This window comes from Epinephelus fuscoguttatus, linkage group LG12, assembly GCF_011397635.1.
Source record: "Epinephelus fuscoguttatus linkage group LG12, E.fuscoguttatus.final_Chr_v1".
NCBI classification, from domain to species: Eukaryota; Metazoa; Chordata; class Actinopteri; order Perciformes; family Serranidae; genus Epinephelus; species Epinephelus fuscoguttatus.
This window is the reverse complement of record NC_064763.1, coordinates 36,158,293-36,178,231: the sequence shown is the minus strand read 5'-3', so window position 1 is coordinate 36,178,231 and position 19,939 is coordinate 36,158,293. Positions and strand designations below refer to the sequence as shown.

The following is a 19,939-nucleotide window of genomic DNA, read 5'->3' as shown; positions in this document are numbered from 1 at the left end:
AAGAAATTAAAACACATCCTGTTTTAATGGCGTACAACAACAACAGCTTCTGTGGAGAACTAGTCACATTTTCCTATCCTCATCTCATCTCTTATTTCCTTGTACGAGAATGTTTCCTTTTCTTTTGTTTTTTTAAAATGTCCATACAGATCAAGTTTTGAAATATGTACTACACCTGCTATAAACCATTTAAATGTTAAACAACCACATACTCTGTGGACTCAATGTTCCTGAAGAGCTCAAAGTCTCTCATGGAGAGCTGGGCTGCGACCTCCATGGTGCTGAGCTGCAGCAGAGAGATCTGGCTCTCTCTGAGGAGATCCTGGGCGTCCTCGTCTGAACACAACGTCTCCGTCTCCATATTGTTCTTCAGGTAGTACCTTCGGGAAGGAGAGCAGACGGAAAGAGGGTAAGCTGTGGAAGCATTACTGTCAAAAGAAAAAGCATTTTTCTTGGCATGTTTATTTTTAACAGAGGAAAAGAGTTTGAATACAGCTGGTCCTGCTGTGGAGTCAGACACCTGAGGACCATATCTAATGAAATAAGGGTGTTAACGAACTATATTTCTGCTATTTTCCAATGGAAAAACATGTACGTCATGTAGAAAAAAAACCTTGAGTAACTGCAAAAAAACAACAGCAAGGAGGATAATTATGTCTAAGCCTGTGAGTCTGGGGGGGGTGGGGGGGTGGGGGGGATTAACTGACAATAATTACAAAGAGTACAGGACATGCAAGATGTAAAATCCTTTGAAAGTGACATCATCTCTGTGTATTTTTAGAGCAGTAGGTGTTAGATCTGCAGTATCCTGAGATGCTTTAATATAAGCTGCAGAGGGAGACAAGTGGGTGGACAGGATCCAGTTTTTCAGCCAGCTGTAACTTTTGGCGCATGTTAAGTAAACCCAGATAAATCTCGTGAATGTTCCTCTCATCTACATTTCATCTTTAAGAGGCACATTTTCTGTCTCCACTTTAAGATCAGTTTCAGGAAAAGGAAAAAATTACCCCAATCTACTGATAGATTGCTATATTTTACGCTGGGGTGGAAGAAGTAGAGACACAGAGTGAGAGGGGCTCTCAGCAGAAGAGAGTAAAGACGGGAGGTGCACGATTGAGAGGGAGAAAAAAGATTCTGATCTCCAACAGTTTTCTGGGAGAGCTTCCAGCAGCAGGCCATCTCTCTTACCTCGTTATGTGCCTCTGTGTTTGTAAATCTAAAACCCCCCCACCACCCTGCTTCCACTCTAATGGAGCTGTAATGTGCTCATCCAGGAATGCAGCACCTCAGCACCCCGTAGACCTACGGCTCTCAGGGGCAAAGTGTTGGCATGGATGTGACTCTAAATTGCCCAGTGTTACTTTGCAAGTAGAGTCGAAGTGGAGAGCAACTAATAAGAAAGGATGTGAGGACGTGAGGGGAGAAGTTCAAGCTGAATTTAAATTTAGGATTAAGCACAAGACATGTCTCACACTCACACAGCGTTGACGTTTTTGTGAGCACAAAAGCAGAACTGAAGACTTTATTGAAGGCTGTATTTACTGATTTAGAGTCGAGACATTTTAGAACCTGTAAACTCACTAAATTAGTGCAAGTTGAGAGAGGGGCAAGAGGAGAAGACAAGAGATAAGAGGACAGGAGATGAGAAGAGAGGAGACAAGAGCATACAAAACAGGACAAAAGGACAGGAGGGGAGACAAGACAAGGGGACCTTCAATCACCTCTCTCAATTCAATCAAAATTACATTCATAAACTGACTTTTGAAACAAACAAATGCATAAAAACACATACAGCCCTGCACATATGGAGAGGAAAGCAGACTGAATTAATGATGGACAATGTGGTGCTAAACAGAACTGGGCAAAGCAAAGTCACTGGAACCAAGCCATTGTAAATGTCCTCTGGTGCTTTGTGGGAGTGTGTATATGTGTGTGTGCTGAGCAGAGGATCTATACGTATTTTGGCTGCGTGACCAGGGCCTGCGATTGGCTTGGCCTGTCCCCTGGACCTTCTGTCAATCATCAGCTGCAGTGTGTGAGAGACGGAGGAGGCGAGATACAGAGGAAGAGAAGCGAGGCAGAGATATATTTGCCCACTGCTCCTGATAAATACAAATACTGCACGCTTTGCTGAACATGTCCATCCTGCTGACACTGCAGCATGTATATGCATGTGTGTAAAAATACTGCCAATCATGACACACCAGCAACTTCTTTTAATATAAACATCTACCATGGGATATGCATAAAGACAAGAGCAAAGTAAATAAGTGGTGTTGCTTGTTCATACCTCTACAGATAAGCTATCATTTTTCCGACCAATATCTCACAGTACGACTTGCTGCAGTTCAGCCATCCATCAAAAACACAGGGAAGGTGTTACCATGAGTGTCCTCTAAGTGAGTGAGTGTGTGTGTCCATACATGTCTGAGACTTTTACAGAGTTTGTATGTAGATGCATGTAAATACAAACTGTGAAATGCAAATACGTATGCGTGTGTAAACGCAGCAGCTGCATATATGCGTGCAGATGCGTGACCGTGTATAAGAATGCGACCGTCTACATCTATATCTTTGCATGTGCCTGTGTGTGCATTTTAGTGTGTGTATGAATAATTCCAGACGTTCCATGCTGTCTGCCGAGGCCTCCGCCTCTGACAGAGGATGAAAAATTCATGCTAACCTAGTTGGGAGAGGACTGATGAGGGACCACAGGAGACAAGGAGAGAGAGGGGGGAAAACTGTGAAAAACGGACGGAGGAGCTGTTTTAAAGCAGACTTTACGGCTGCGGTCCAAATTATCCTTTCATGTCTTACTAACTTTAATCTTAAAAGGGAATGTGTCTGGCATCGAGACGACAGTGTGTGATGTGCCACAGACATCTGAAAAATCATACTGGTAACTTGGCAAGAGAAACACACGCATCACACAAAGGCTAAACGTCCTAACATAGCTGTCCCACCTAGGTGACATGGAGTTGCATCCACAACAAAGTGAACATTTCCAAATTGAAACAGAGCACCAATTCAGCATCTCGACCCTTTGGATTTGCAAAACATCACTGCAGAGCTTAACCAGCATCACTTGCATTGTACCATGAACTGTAAACTGTTGTTTTGTCTTTATTAATGGGACAAACTGCAGCTTCTGCTCAGAGTAGCAACTAAAAATATTTCCAAGCACTTTTAACGCGGATCACCACTTCATTTATCATTCCTGAACTAGGACAGCGGCTCTGAATCCTGCTCCTCAGCACCTGGAACCCTGCTGGCTTTCATCCGAGCCACTTACCCAGGAACTGATTTACACCTCAGAAATGCTAAGCGAATTAACTACATCTCAGAATGGTACCCTGTATCCCCAGGAACAGGACTGAGAGCCACCGCTGTAGGAGAATTTAATCAATATAATAGTGCATAACCTGTGCTGTTGTATGGGATGAAGTCTGGAGCCACTGTTAGAAAGGATTTGGTTCTCGTATAGTTCAGGGCTGGGAAATGTATTTACAGAACAAAGCCCACAATAGTTGTACAAAATTCTGAGCACTGCATTGCCTTGCGTAATTTCAAGTAACCCAGATATAATTTGACACAGAAAAGGAAGGAAGATCTGCCATGTCTCAAGATCCTGGGCTTGGAGTCCAAGCACAGCGGGTCACATCTTTGGTTTAGTCATTGAAGCCTTCAACACAACATAGGTCTATATAAATTCTCAAGTTGTCTGTTCCACTTCCAGCTGCTTTTTGTCCAAGCTTCCCACAGTGGATCTGCTGTAAATACATGCCCATACTTTCTTCCCATGACCAATGAGCCTCCCTAACCATGAAATATTTTTGCTTTCTGGTTTATTAAAGTATTATTGTTTGTTGGATTGTGTACCTTTGGTTTCGATGACAGAAGACCACTACATCAACTTTAAAGTAAGCCATTTGGTATTAGATTTGCAGTGTAATTCTTGTGTTTCTTACCTGCCGTTGAGCTGAATCCGATCAGCCAGTTTGGAGAGCTGGTCGGGCAGGCGGCGCTGTTTAATGACTCCCTCCGGGCTTACTGATACCTCACACAGGGAGTAGGTCTCAGGTGCTGCGATGAGGCCGAATTCATTGACAGTGTGGGCTACCACATCCTTAGCAGTAGTGTCCTTACTGATGATGATGTAGCAGCTCTGCTGGTCGGCCTTGAACACCCGAATCACTTGGTCTGGGATGTCTGAGAGTGGAGGAGAAAGAAAAGTAGTGTTGTCAGTGACTAATTAGGGCTAGATGAGTTGATGGTTGCAGTATGTGGAGGCCAACACTGTAACAAATGTCAATAATGCAATAAAACTTTATGTAATGAAGTCTATGATGCAATAAAACAGTAATCGCAAAGTAGTTTTGCAATTTTTGGCATTTATCTTTGTCTGAGTAATGTACCTATAATGTGATAGTTATTATGGCTAAATGTGGACTGTGCCAGTAAATGTAGGAATGCTATCAGGTTATGGTTTCCATATTTTATTTTCATTACATTATAAAGGGTTTCAGGTGGTGAGACTTATGCCTTCCTCTCTGAGCAGATTTGCTGAGCTGAGCACTCTCCTGCCAAAAACGTCTTTGGTGTAAAACCAACTGGGCAAAGGGTCAAAGAAACTTTCTGGTGTTACAGTAACCTAAATTCAAAACGAAAATTACACTAATTTAACGATTTACATTTACAAACAGCAACGCTAAATTATCCTGCTGTTCAGCTGAATCACAACACTCTTTTTCATCTTACTTCCAGCCCTGCTGTAACATAAATTCAACCTTTCTGTGAAGCCAATTTTCTAATGGACTTGCTTGATGTTGCCACACATGGCTGTGAGGATATTTGTGACAACATGATTGATGATATCACAGTAAACACCACAGTCATTTTGAGCTTCAGACAAAGATTGAGTGGGATCAAGAAACAAGGACACATTTACCTAGAAAGGAAAAAGAAACAATAGCTTGCTAGAAGTTGCGTGACAACGGTAGAGGAAGCAGAGCTCTTACAGTGAACATGCACGTAGGGTCCAATGCTTAACCACAGTATCAACACATTATCATACCCTAAAACTTCAATTAAAAGCCTAGTCCCAATTAAACGCCCAGTCCCTTTTACTAGCGCAGTGTGGCTACACATTTTGACAAATAAAGGCCAGTCTCAAATAGAGGTCTGGTCTGGTCGCCAAATTTTTATGCAAGTAACATTTATACTGGCTCAAATAAACAATCTGATTGTGTTTCCCATCTTTGCTGAGAAACACTTTTGTGTGAAAGGAATTAAAGGCCTGTCCCAAATATAAGCCTGATGAGTTCAGTGATTTAAGCAAATAATAGCCCGGGCTTCTAATTGAAATTTGTATGGTATTTAACTTTCGGTTTGTTGCCTTTAAGACTATGAAAGACCTGCACATATTCAATTGAAAAAAAAAAAAACCTCATTTAAACATGAATTACGACCTGAACCACATTTATGTCATGTACAATTCTTAAAAATAAATAAATAAAACTACGTCACCTCTCACAATGACTGCTTCATAAAGTTAGATGATGTACTGTATTATTGTTTAATTGATTCAACACAACATTCAATAGCAAGAGGCCAGAATAAAAGCTTGAATGTTAGTGGTGACTGCAGCTGATGTTGGAGCAGCTGCACGCGACTCACATGCTGCGATGTGTGTTAAATAATGAAAATGTTCCCCCTGAGTGAAATACTGCATTAAAGATCCCTGTGTTTGAGTAAGGAAGAGGGTATGGCCCATTAGCCACAGGCAGCCAAGGAGCTTTAAAACAATGAGTCATGAATGCTGCACGGAGACAAGTGGAGAGAGGGGAGTCCGACAGAGCAGATGAAGCTGTCATACAGCTGCAACGTGTGTGTGTGTGTGTGTGTGTGTGTTTGTGTGGTTAAGCTCGACATTCACTGAAAATGGAGGGAGGTCATGAAAAGACTGTGGCAACTAGGAAAAATAAATAAATAAATAAAAGGTGCGTTTGATGGATGAGTTTGTTCAAGTGAATGTTCATGCAAATGCACACAGCCCTGCTTCCTTCTGTTTACCAAGTAGAAAAGGGTTCAGCGTGCTTAGACACAAAGTCATTACCTTCCCCTTTATTAGCAAGGATCACTGATCGGTCTATGACTGTGGGGATCTTAGGGGGTGTGTGTGTGTGTGTGTGTGTGTGTGTGTGTGTCTCTGTGTGTGTTTAGATGATGATAGTTAGAGCGGCAGCAGCACAATAAGCAGAAAGAAATTGCTGAAGGCAAAGCCAATAACAATAACATTTGAGTGAATGCTCATAATCAATCACCTCTCCTTGTTTAAAGAGCTGTAGCTGTTGGTGTGTGTCCCTGTGTGTGTGCAGAATTCATTGTATTTTCAATATCTGGAGGATGAATAAAAAAAGTGAGAATTTTTTGAGGGAAGTTGCATCAGTCTGGATGGGTCCGTGTGCTGCGTTTTGCTATCTCTTCTGTTTCTTTTCTGCTTTTTGCTATTTTCACAGGGATGTATTGTGCACTTTCTTTTTTTGCGTCACCTGTTGGTTCGTGGACTCCTGTTTTAAAGCATCAGGAGCAGAATTTCGGCTGTAAGTGAACATATTTTGGCGACAGGGTGAAGCTGTGGAGGAGCGAGGGCTGGATCTGACTCATAGACTATACTGACACCTCGGCCATGCCCTTCATCATGCCTAACTTAAAGCTTTAATAAAATGCAAATAGATGAGTTACATAAGAAATCATCCCCCGAACAGTTGCCCTGACCAAAACTGTATTTTGTGCCAGGCTGTAAACATGTTTATCTCTGCTGTAAAGGTGGGCATTTTAACATGGGGGTCTATTAAGAGTGGCTTGCTCTTGGAGCCAGCCTCAAGTGGCCATTAGAGGAACTGCAGTTTTTGGCACTTCTGCATTTGCTTCATTTTACAGCTCTGGAGTTTGCTGCTTTACATGCACCCACATGTTTTTATTCTGTCATTTATATGCTACTCTTGAATGCTTATTTATAGTATTTCATGGACTTATTTCTTTAAGCATCCAGATGTTTTTCTGCTTTAACGTGTGAAATTTGCTTTTTTGCATTCAGTGGTTTCTGGAATGTGAACGTATTGAAGTTTGATGTCGGAGGCCAGTCTTGGTTATGAATGACCTCTTTATGGACTCTGAGCTTATTGATATAAATCACATGACATTTGCACTTAATTTGACAAGTCAAATGATTACTGACTTTTAACTCAACGAAAGTGATATGTGGTGAAACATGAAAAATGATATAAAGACTGCACCAGAGGATTTAAAGTGTGGCTCCCTCCTTGTTTTCTGCGTTGCTGCAGTAGCACAGCTCCTCTCTGTTTATGTGCAGCAGGGTGGTGATGGTGGGCTGAGTGGAAGCTAAATGCTTTGTGTCTCATTAGCTGTGATTTGTGATTAGAGTGTGGGAGGCTCTTGGCTAAATAGCTGGCTATCATATCCAGGGGGCTTAATCATGTTTAATCCTCTGGACGAGCTGCGACCTGACCTGCACACAGGAGGACAATCGCTGCCCATCTAGCCAAACATCCAATCAATTATCATCTTTAATAGGGCATCGTTCATTTTCATCAACACCAGAGAATGTATTCATGGCCTGGAGCCAAAGACGATTTCTACACTGGTGAAAAAAAGTCTTCTTGGGTTTTTGCAAACACAGCACTAAGAGAGGCTACACACTTCCCACAACCTTCCTCCTCCTCCTCCGCCTCCGCTCCCTCCTTTCTACTGTTTGCCAAAGCTTTTCCCAGTCACTCCATCATACAGTCAGAAGACATAAATCACATGTGAAAGCACACAGGGTGGAAGAGGGCAGGGCATGATGGCTTGAGGTGCTGAGGAGAGTGGAGTAGAGTAGCTGGGGTTAAACACCCTGGCTCAAATAAATAAACACAAACGAGAAAATGTCACTACATGTACATGTGAGGAGGTTGTTTCATCCTCCACAGCTTAAGGATTAGGCTTTTATGATCTCGTTACAATCATCAATCCTCCTGAAGTGACTAAAACCAACAATGAATCTATCCTGCTAACAAGTGTCTCTGTAGCCAGAACTTGACTCTTCTCTTGCCTTACTCTGTGTGACAAAAGCCAGTTTTTGTCCAAAGACAATAAAAAACAAACAATAAATCCATATGATCTCATTAGATGCCATGTTCTGCTGTGCTCCCTTTTGTCTCAGTGAATGGAGGGGCGTGTTGGTGGCTGTGTTTGACTGACAGCAGCCTGCGGCTTAAGCTCTAGTGCTGGCAGCAGGGGAACAAGAGACAAAATAAACAAACTTGCCCTGTAGCGTTCAAGCCATGCAAAGACAAAGTGTTGTTAGCAGTGGTGTTAAAGAGTTAGGACCACACCAGCATTTCATCGGACCAAAGTGACACTTACTTACTTCTGTCAGATTCATTAGTACTTGAGCAAGCTTGGGTGCTTGACCCATATTTAGTACTTATTCATGGACATTTTAAAGTACTTTCAAGATGGATATCTTAAGCTATTTTAAGCTGCACTCATTTTTTCAGCTTATGTGCTGTGCATGCCCTGTTTTCACACAAATTACATTGTAAAGTTATTTTGATTCGCAAGTAGCTTTACATGCTATTTGATGTGCTGCAGCTGAGCAGCTAATTAACAACGTAGCCTGCAAAGTGACATTAGCTGTGTATTTTTTTCCTGGTGACTGGCTGTTAGTCAGCATGACCACCCACCTATGATAGAAGGGTGATGTTGCTTTTTAATGCAAATATGGTTTAAAATGAAGCGATTTTGATTGGCTGTCAAGGAAGAACTTCTTCATCTATGTAAATAGGAACTAACAGTATTCCAATGAGTCAAGGCAAATCAAGGGGGCACTGTCATGAAACAAAGAAATATAAATTTCTTCCATCTAAGGAAGGAGTTTTTTCTCAATGCAGACTGCATTAGATGTAAAGAGATGTGATTAACTGGGTAGATGATGTAGAAGAACAAAAAGCAGTTTAATTTCAGCTGAAGTTCAAATGCACTTGCAATGACAGTACGTGTCATCAAATACGACTCAATCACTGTCTTGTGGTCACTGTCTAGCATTTCTCCATTTTTTTCCTGAATAACCAATTTTACTGCTGATAAACACATGAAATAATCAACTTAAATGAACTGAGTATAGTTTGAGTCACCAAGTTTTTTAAGAGAGAGGCAAATTACATCTTTATTTGAGTGAAAATAATGAACATAATTGCTTCAACCCTTAGATAACCTCTTCAAAAGTGAAAACTGATCAATATGTCTTTAGTCAGATACTCATAGATTCTCACAAGGTTAGATGACAAGGGGAAAACGTTCAAATGCAGGGATGCAAAGATGAAGTGTGAGCAAAAAGCTCATGGATTTAAGGAGAAATGAGTCAAGACGGAGGGGACGTTAGGGAGGAATACATAATGAAACACAAACTGTGGCATTAAAAGTATGTATACTTACAGTACAGTCCCAGGGCTTGGTAAGCAGTAAAGAGAAAGAGAAAACACAGTGAATATGAGAGAAAGAAACAGTGTGGGAAGAGTACAAAGAGACAAAGTGCCTAGAAGCATCATGACAGAAGTGAAAAAAAAAAAGAGGGAGGGAAGACCAGTGGAGTTTCTACTGTAGCCTAAATCTGTTCATGTGAAACCAGAGAGGCTGAGTGTGAGTCATCATTTCTACACTACAACATCTGTTTAAAATCACAGCAAGAGTCGCAAGAGGAGAAAGAGGAAAGACAAAAGGACAAGAGAAATAGTAGGAGAGGAAAAAACAAATGGATAGCAGATAATGGATAGCAAGAAATGGACAAAAGAAGAAAGTCGAAAAACATGAAGAATTTGAGAGCTCAACTTCACTGAAAAGACATGTCGCCACTTTGCAAACAAAAAGGACGACATGAACAGCAGCCACTGAAGAAAACGCTCCTGCTCTACCTCTTTCTCCAAAAGAACACAACATTTACATCCATGCTCCACTTTTCTCAGTGATTCAGCTTTAGTGGTTCTCTTTCAAACATTCGCTTGGTGAGATACTTCACTCATGTTATCAGAGAACCAGGGTTATCTTTGTAACCTAACGTTTGAAGCAGGAATGTACAAGGATCATGAAGTGTGTCACATGTAAGGCAAATACTAGGTCAACTGGGTTTGCAATTAATGATTATTTTCATATCGTTATCAATTGCTTAGGTTGATTAATTCATTATTTAGTCACTGAAATGCTGAAAAATAGTGAAAATTCCCTTCAAAACTTCTCAAGGCAACGTCTTCAAATCGACTGCTTTGTCCCACAAATAGTCCAACATCCCAAGATAATCAATTTAAAGTAATATAGGACAGAGAAAAATAGCAAACTATTACATTTGAGAAGCTGGAACCAGATATTTTTTTGGGATCTTTGCTTGCCAAACCATCTTAATGATTAATCAGTTACCAAAATTGGCAAAAATAGTTGCTGATTTATTTTCTGTCAAACAAATAATCCACTGGAAAGCACTTGATAACCTTTGTTATTAAAAAGTTGTATAGAAATTAGTTTTTAATCACTAATTCTTACAAATGCTCGCTGTCTAATAGAGTGAGACCAGCACAGTAGTACTTTATTTAACCAGGAACCTTAGTTTACTAGAGCCTCATCGCGATTAAAAATCTAATTTCCAAGTGCAGAGGGTTGGGACGCACACAAAAACACGTACTTCAGTTCATGAAGAATGTTTGCCTTTTTTGGATTCTCCTTTTGAAGGCATGAAGGCATGCCAGGAAACCAAGGTTTTCTTCACAAATTCAACTTAACACTCTGTGAGTAACTGATATGCAAATAGTCATTTCGCAGGAGAAGTATTCTTTTAAAACAAGCCAAGAGCTTTTTAATACCATAAAGATGTAAACACAAGATTTTAAAATACCCAGCCATGTTGCTTCCTACGATCCCTACGCTAAAGTATTACAGGTGGTATCACAAGCCCTGTTGAGCATCTGGAGCAGGGGTTTTGTTTGAGCCGGCTGTTCTCAACCTTCTAATAAATCTAATGAGGAACCAAAGGACTAGAGGAAACTTGATCTAATGACAAATGATTAATGTGGCACAGTTGGTGCGTGTTTGCACTCCACTACAACACAACCACATGTGAGGCCTACATGTGTGCGTCTGACTGTTTGAGTGTGTGTAGCGCATTGACAAATGGCCGGTGGAATAAATCAGGAACATATTCACTCTCTCGCTCTCTTTCACCTTACACTTTATCTTTCTTGTTCTCCCCTCTTTCAATATTTCATTCTCCGTTAACACATAAACATGGACACATACACAGATCCACAGGGAGTGCTCCATGTTAGTTTAAATAATTATGGCAGCAGAAACCTGTTAACCAGGAGGTTAATCCTTTTCAGACGGACACAACTCTGCAACAGCTCTGTGGCACTTCCAAAAGAAACCCCATGGTAAGTGAGTGTGTGTATGTGTGTGCTAGAAAGCTGCAGTTCCTCGCTTCGCGTGAGTTTATACGTGTTCCTTTGTCAGCACAAGTGAGCATAAGTGTTTTTGAGGAGTTTGTCCGTATTTCAAGGAGAGAGAAAGACAGAAGATGAAAGACGGAAAGTTCGCATTGGAGACAACCAACACTATACAGTACTTCTCATATGGCTGCTTTATGCGATTATGCTCAAGGATGACAGGTTGTCAGTAAAGCGTCTCTCACTGAGCACTGGAGTCCTTCACTCTACAAGTGGCTTTCAGTGCTCAATGAGGCCGAGGCCTCAAGTCAAGTGAGACAAACAGCTTCAGGAAAGAAGCACTGAATTGTTCGACTGAGGCACCTGAAATGAGGTCATAAAGGTCAAGAACAACTGTGAATAGGTGTAATGAAAGTTTTGCTTCCCCTACATCTAAAGTACTTATGGTTTTTGGAGGCTTTTAGAACTTTAGCTTATATTTTAAGTGTTCTATCAAGATATTTGTTTGCATGGGTGTGCTTTGGTTTCATGTTGGAGTTTCACTTTAAAGGTTCAGTGTGTGTCGGATTTAGGGGGGCATACTGGCAGAGTATGTTTTCTTAGGTGTACAATCACCTGAAAATAAGAACCTTTGTAAGCTTAGAATGAGCTGTTTATATGTGCCTAGGGAGCAGCTCCTCAATCACGGAGATCTCCCTTTTGCACCACCATGTTCCTACAGTAGCCCAGAACAGCCTAACCAAACACTGGCTCTAGATAGGGCCGTTCCTGTGGTTTAAATGGGCTTTTTCGCATCGGTCACTGTTAGCAGCCCCTCGCTGCCAAACAGTGTTGGAAAAACAGACCTTTTTTAACGATAAATGCTTTATTCAGTGTTTTTACTTGTTTAAATCACTTGTTAAATGACTTCACCATTTGTTTTGGAGAGGAAGAGACCTCTGCGGATAATCTGGCTCCTGCTATAAACTGAACTTCTGGATATTAAGTTATCAGGGAAAATAGATGAGCACACATTAGTAGCTGCTGGGCCAGCAGCCTGTCTGCAGTGAGCAGCGTGAACAGTGTCGTAAAAACACTTACTTGTAACATGACACTACTTTATTCAGTGTTTTTACCTGTTTTAATCACCCGGTCTGTTTGTTTTGGAGAGATCTCTGTTTATAATTTGGCTCCCGGTAAGAACCTCCTGATTGACCAAGAGGAATTCTAACTTTCAGCTGGTTGCAATCTGCAATCCTCACTGCTAAATGCCACTAAATCCGCCTACATCTTACACTCTGTTCCTTTAAGAGATGATTTTCAGGCAGTTTCTCAAGATATATGTTCAAAAAGATTCATCAGCTAACCATCACATTTCTTTAGTTGAAGAGATGCAAAGAAACAGGAAAAGACTTAACATGCTGTCCTAATGGGACAATCAGTAATAAAGGATGTTTCTGTGTCCGCACATAAACCCCTTGATTTAACCCAGTCAGGATTTTATTCTTACCTGCCGGGTTGGAGAAGTCGAGGACGCTGGTGGCCGGGTGCAGCAGGTCAGGGCTGCTGGATGACAGGTTGCCGGGGATGGGCATGATGGCCACGCTGTGTCGACACTGCTTGGTACCCACGATACTGTCATCCTGAGACTGACCCATGCCACCATCACTAGAGAGGAAAGAAAGGGGTACGAGGGACAGAGAGAGGAAGGGGGTGACAGTTGGAGTGGGGGTGGTATTCAAAGGAAAAGGGGAATGATGTTATGAGAGATAGAGAAAAGCAGTAAATTAGATAATCTCCTTCAAATAACAACTTAATGTTCTTAAATTAATTTGGTGGTTTACTTTGCAGCAGTAGACATTTTCAAAACTGCCTAAATGTTTTTTCCACTTTGTATTATGACTTTTAGAATTAGAATGAGTGCTTTTCCCTTCATCTTCAGAACATATAACTCATAACACAGTGGGAAAAAATATCAGGAGATTTAATCAAAATGTCTACTCTTGCAGAATGACAACACAAAACATCAATATCACTATATTTGTCTTTTAATATGCAGCAGTGACACAGCCGAAATTCATCTACGCGGCGGTTTCATGAATGGCAGGAACTGATAAGGAGCATTCGCAGAAAGAGACACACAAGTTCACCAAACACACACACGACACCAGACAATGAGACAGGTATACACATACGCTAACAGAGACACAAACGAGCGTTGCAAACAGCAGAGCACATATGAAAAGAAATGACAAGTAATGAGGATTTTAGCTCATTCAGATTTGCACATTTGTACTTTGTGTTCCTGCAGTTCCCTTTTGAAAATGTGTTGGTGTTAGTGTTCAGCCCTTTGTTCTCTTGTGTGTGTCCAGCACTTGGCCACATTATGAGGCAAAACCGGACTTGAGAGACAGGCGCCCTTCCACCTGGCTCTTCAGCCACACTCAGGGATATGCAAACGTCAACCTTTACATTGATGGCCTCGTTAGACTGGCTGGATCTGCATACATGTGATAGAAATGGCAGCTCTTCTGAGACGGACAGGTTGGGTATTGTGTTTTTGAATAGCCCTGCCTCAAATGATAAATGTGGGTTCCTGAAGGTTAAATAACACTTGCTTTAACAGTTGTGGTAGCTTTAAACTTTCAAGCTTTAAGACTGACTGAGTAGGTAAATTTATGGCATTTTAAAGAAAAAACGACAAACATTGTAAGACTAGAATAAAAGAAAACAGACACTTGAATATTGATGTTAAATCCACATTGCATTCATTTCAATACGTTGTCGTTATGAGTTTGTGATGCAGTCTGTAATTGAGCGTCTGAGATAGAGAGTTCATCTCGGTTCTGCCTGCATACTAATTGCAGCTTCCCTCCAGGTGTGTGTGTGTCTGTACAGTATGTACTGAACACGGTGCAGTAATGCAGGGCTTCCACTGACACAGCCGAGAGCTGCTGTAGCAAAGCCTCTGTAATCTTCGAGTCACCGGTCGAGGTGCTGCGCCGATAAGATGAAAGGACGGTAAAAACAGACACAGGTAGATAAAGAAAAATTAGAAAAGGAGAGACATAAAGAAGCAGGTAGGATAAATAAGTTGGAGGGAGGTGAAAAAAGGAGGGAAAACGAAGATTTATAAAGCGGATAATGGTGAAATTGAGACAGATAAGGATAGCGCGGGGCTCAAATAAGACTAAACTGACACTGTTTGATGTTGAATGCATCCCAAGACTGATCATATTCACACTTTGACAAATGCAAGTAAAGGACACACATGATTACACCTGTATTTTGAACCAAAATTACAAAGTACACAGGCCAAATCATTTCGGTTTGAGACAAGTATGACACACTTTTTAGGTTTAGTACATTAAATATGACAAATAGAAGATATCTAGCAGTAAATAAAGCATTAAAGCTTATTCCTCAAGCTTCCCAGTTTTTAGGCGTACAGGTATTTATCTGATTTACTTTAGATGGCAGGTGTGCTGAATGTCCAAACATCAAGAAACCAAAAGCATCTGCAGCTGACATCACTCTTTACTATATAACACTGTAATTAAAGTGAGGTCTCCTTGACATTTAATGCAACATCTCAGCAGAATACGGCACCCTTGGTTGAATAACAGAGCATCTAAGACACTCTAGAAAGAAGCCGTGAGCACAAATTAAACTGGAGAGAAACAAAGAGAAAGAGCACCTTGACTTTGTGGAAAAGTAAGTTTCGTGAGTTAAAGCAATTAGCATGAGATCTTCAAGTGCAGTCCTCTAGTGATGTTGCTGAGGGTCAGCGGTGCTTTGTGTGTGTTTGTGTGTGTGGCTGTCTGCCATGTGCGTGTCTACAGATGGATACTGAATCAAATGGTTGGAGGATGGGGAGTTACGCAGGAGGTCTTACCCAAATAGGCCCCTGAAGCAGCGGAGACAAACGGGAGAGAGACGACATTGAAAAGCGTGAAAAAGAAAAAGAAAAGAAAACAAACAAACAAACAAACAAAAAAAAAAAAAACAGAAGCAGAGCTCTGCTGAAGTGATTCAGCAATACAAGTGCAGCAGAGTGACAAGGCCTCTCTTTTCACGCACACACACACTTAAACCAACATGAACACACATGTAGGTTGACAACATATACAACAGCAAATAAGTGTGGACACGCTGACAGGTTTGCTGAAATAAATGAGCAGAAAAGTGTCAGGAGCATTTTCATAAAGCCAGCATAGATTCACACACAGCACAGGACAGGACAGTGCAGGATTTGTGAGAGAATATAACTTTACTATTTGATTTCATTCACAAAAATACTCATGAGGGAGCAGCAGGAGGCACATAATAACCACATTTTTAGAAACATTTTAAAAACAGAATTATCAACTCTACTGATCACATACCAAACAACCCACAAATATGACAGCATTGGCCCCAGTGTCTCCATCAGTTTTTACCCCACTACTAGTAATCATTTCCTGGACAGTTCCACAGCAGCAGTGTGGCGAGCATGCAGTAAAACATGGACGTCTTGCAGGGTGAATGTCAAGATGCACAAACACTTAATAACACAATAGCTACAGTGTGATATGCGTCATGATTTAGTGCGTGTGACTGCATTATAAAGCAGTACAGAGGATGAAAATGGCATCATGGGACGTGGGGCTACTACTTAACCGTCATCTCACTAAATCACCTAGACTTCTGAGACAAACTGACCAAAGGCTAAAACCTCCGTTTATTGCTTTCCAATCTATGGAATGTAAATCAACCAGGCTGGTCAATATGGGATGTGTGTAAAGGTGCATGCGCATCTTCATTTGGCAGAAAAACGAGTTGTTTATTGCCAACGTGTCCTTGTCATATAAAATCCCTGTCTGACGTGGAGCACAATGTCAGCCAAGAACAGACAGAAGCAGCAGCAGGTAGCGTAGGACTGTATATGTATGCAAGAGCATCTGAATGGGATTTTAAGTTGTCTAACACAATTATTTTCCTTTTTTAACTTGCCAGGTGTTTAAGAAGTGAGCAAAAGCATTGGAAATGTATCCTTTTTGAGAGACTTTACCATGGCAACGGTGGTCCCTGGCTGCGTCCTTGTGACAGCCAATGTGTCCTTAAAATGACAGTGAGTCCAGTGTGTGTGTGCATGTGCGTGGGCATGCTTCAAACTGCATGGTGTCTTTTAAAGCTGGGATGCGGGACTTTTACATATAAAGGAACGTCCATTACATTCAAGCCCTTGCCAAACAGGTTCATACAAAGTTGATTAAGCCTGTTGCCGCCAGAGAAAGCTCTCTGTCTTTTGCTGTATACCAGAGTTGTGGTGCTGGTTGTCTGCGGCAACTTTGCCATGCAGATGCACCAGACGTGATGCATTGACAGAAGAACAAAGATACAAAACAATGAAGGGGGGAGAAACCAGTCCCTTAGAAGCAGCGCCTGGCTTTGAAGCCAATCTGACATTGTTGCCAAACGTGGACTGACAACCTTTGCGTCCAACATGTGACGCCAGTGAGCCCAGGAAGACTTCTTCCTTTGGACTTAACATTGTGAAAGAAATGTCTGTAAATCAGTGGATACATTTTTTGGAGTGTAACAACCCCTGAGAAATGACTTCACGATCAGAATTTGAGCCATTCAGTCCGGTAACATCCTGAAAGTCTAGAGGAGCTGCACGATTAAGTCTTATCCCCAGTCAAGTTAGCAGAGGGCTAAACAGGAAGTTAGCCGTCAGCCAGCAAGAATATCTGGTGCACATGCTCTATGGGCCCCACAATGCAAAACATGCAGGTAATTTATACCCAGGAGATCAATTTTTTTTTTGCTTCATGCACCACTGAGCAACTATCATAGGAATGAACAGGGCCCTGCCCAGAATGCTGTATCCAGTTCTCTTTATACATCCATGGGAGAGATCACAGCCACAGAGCAGCAGCTAGCAGTACAGCAGTTAAAGCGGAAAATCCTTGGACGTGTCTAAGAATAGTTTTTGGAGTGGATGTCAGTATACAAAAGAAACTCGAAGACCTGAAGAGAGCGCTGCTGGGGGCTGGGGAGATGCAGCAACTTCACACACAGGCATCCGTCAAAAGCAGGCCTTGATGGTGTTTGTGAAATGACTCTCACAAAAGCAAGTCCCGCACTGCAGCTTACAATGACATCATCCTAAAAGCAGCCTGTACCTTTTGTACACATACATCCATCCAACAACTTTACCATGTTGCCTCCCGTCATAATTTCATCCTACAACAGGCACTGATGAATCCCGATTGACCCAAACCACCCGTCTCATCTCCAGTCCCTTTAATCAGCCATCAGTTCCTTTGAACCAAAGAGTGGTTTGAATGGTGCCGACCAGCGAAATAAAAAAGCAATGAAAGCTCTTGTTTGGTCGATAAATAGAACGCAGCGGAGAGCCTTTGGAAGCCGCGCACCGAGTCAGATCAATGGCCGCGTGATAGCGTGTTGCGTTATGAGACAGACACACAATCAGTTTTCATGCAAACTGTGTGGCTTTGTGGACATAATTACTGTGGAGCAGGAAACTGATAGAGTGGAGACAGTGAGGGAGGAAAGTGAGGGAGGGGACGCAGATATGGCAGTGTCTGTGTGCGAGTGTGCCAGTTTACAGTGTGTGAGGGCCACGCTGACGGTTAGCTCTGTAATTAACAGGGCGAAAACAGCGTCTTCTCTCACACACACTGACACAGTATGGAGTTTAATGAGGGCTAGAGAGGCATGAAATGATGAAATGAAATCAAGCCTGTATCAGCACGTTACGGGTGGAATATTGAATGTGAGCCTCCATCTGCACAATTGCTTTCAATTGCTCCAGATGCTGCAAGTATAACAGCTGCTTGTGGATGACAGCGACAACGGCTATATGATGATGATGACGCCTTTTACATTTTCATGATTCGGCTGGATCATACCAACATTACAGCAGCTGAAGATAATCGAAAGAGTAAAAAGAGGATTGCACGCACATGCAGGAAATTTTCAGAGCAATGTTCCTGTAACCACAGCTTATAATGGGATGGACTTTTTGTCACTGATTTGTGTGTACTACCACCTTCCAAAGGGAATGCAGGTAAGCATTTTAGTGTAAGTTGGGTGAAGTCTCTCCGTTTCCTGCTCATACAAGCCGTGAGAGGAGGCTGAAATGTGCTTCTCTATCACTTTCTGCAATAAGTGGTTCAGTTCAGTGGCAAAGCTAGAGGCTTAGATTTCTGCTCACGACTCCAACATTTTCTGTCGGCAGATGGTCACAGCTTGCTACAATACCGATGCAGCGACAGTCGACAGAGAGGATTGTGCACCGGCTGGAAGGTAAATCCTCATGAACTCTGATTAGCTGATTTTTTTGGCCACTTGGGGTCAGCGAAAACAAGATGTGAACACCGCATTGATATCACTACCTTTTAAATTGGCATTGTAAACTTGATAGCACACAGTTGCAAAATTACCATACATTTGGAGTTGTGTATCTGGCCACCTGGAGTCCTTCTGCCTGCTATGCTTCTGTGCACATCTAGACTGAAATATTACCCTTAATCCATTTTATTCCCATTCAAGCACTTGCAACTGTACAGAGAGCAGTATCTTCATAAATCCTCTTACCTGAATGGTTTGGGCGGCAGTATACTGAAGCGCGTCTTCTCCAGCATCTTCCTGATCTTGTTTCGGCCTCCTGACACAGTGTTGGCCTTCATTTTCCTGGTGCTCTTGTGGTCTGTTGGGAACTCCATGTCTCCAGGAAGGTCCGGGATGGAGAAGCGGTTGCCTTTTTTCTCCTGGATCTTAGGAATGTGAGGGCCGCCGTTCTTCTTCTCGTGCATGATCCTGCTGAGGAGCTCTTTGAAGACTAGATGGATGGAAGTACAGAGAGGGGGAAGAGAAATGGTCATCTTCTCAAATGATCTGTACTGATATGAACTGAAGTGGACTGTTCTTTATATCAAATACTCTGACTTGGCTCACCGAATATGTTGGTTTTGACGGTGAGAGAGAGGTGTGTGTTGTTTCTTAGGATGTCAACAGCCTTGGAGAAGGAGATGTTCTCAAAGTTCTGACCATTGATCTCCATGATCTGAAACAAGACGAACAAAATTAAGAAAATACAGCAGGAGCATAAAAAAACACCCACTTAAGTCCCTTTCAGATTATCCATCACTGAAATCTGAAACACAACGCTTGTATTTTGGTTTGCCTGTCATGATATTATTCTTGACTCTCTTGACCCAGCATATCTGTAAGCAGTTTACTAACTGCAAAGAGCGAACAATGAAGTTTCAGTCCTCTAAAAACTACACAAAAAAAGAAAGTGTGTAGTGCAGTGTGACTGCTGGGAAGCTTGATTTGAACACTGTTTTATGTCACCTTTAGATCAGATAAATCTGCAGTTTGCAGTTGTTAAATATAAAGAAAAGAAGCAGTCAGAAAATGTGCCATATAAGGCAAAACAGAATTTCTTAAAATCATAA

The 19,939-nt window shown here is 41.8% G+C and overlaps 1 protein-coding gene across 7 annotated transcripts in view; it reads right to left on the bottom strand.

Moving 5' to 3' along the window:
• Window positions 1-19,939, bottom strand: part of rapgef6 (Rap guanine nucleotide exchange factor (GEF) 6) — a 201,100-nt gene that overhangs the window by 21,598 nt on the left and 159,563 nt on the right. For 6 of the 7 annotated variants that reach the window (XM_049592987.1, XM_049592988.1, XM_049592983.1 and 3 more), the window contains 6 exons: window positions 19,437-19,545; window positions 19,077-19,320; window positions 12,982-13,139; window positions 9,499-9,513; window positions 3,969-4,209; window positions 213-380 (listed from right to left, as the gene is read on the bottom strand). In XM_049592987.1, coding sequence (XP_049448944.1) covers window positions 213-380; window positions 3,969-4,209; window positions 9,499-9,513; window positions 12,982-13,139; window positions 19,077-19,320; window positions 19,437-19,545 — 935 coding nt within the window. The remainder of the gene's footprint in view (window positions 1-212; window positions 381-3,968; window positions 4,210-9,498; window positions 9,514-12,981; window positions 13,140-19,076; window positions 19,321-19,436; window positions 19,546-19,939) is intronic. The other variant, XM_049592985.1, reaches the window with a different exon arrangement.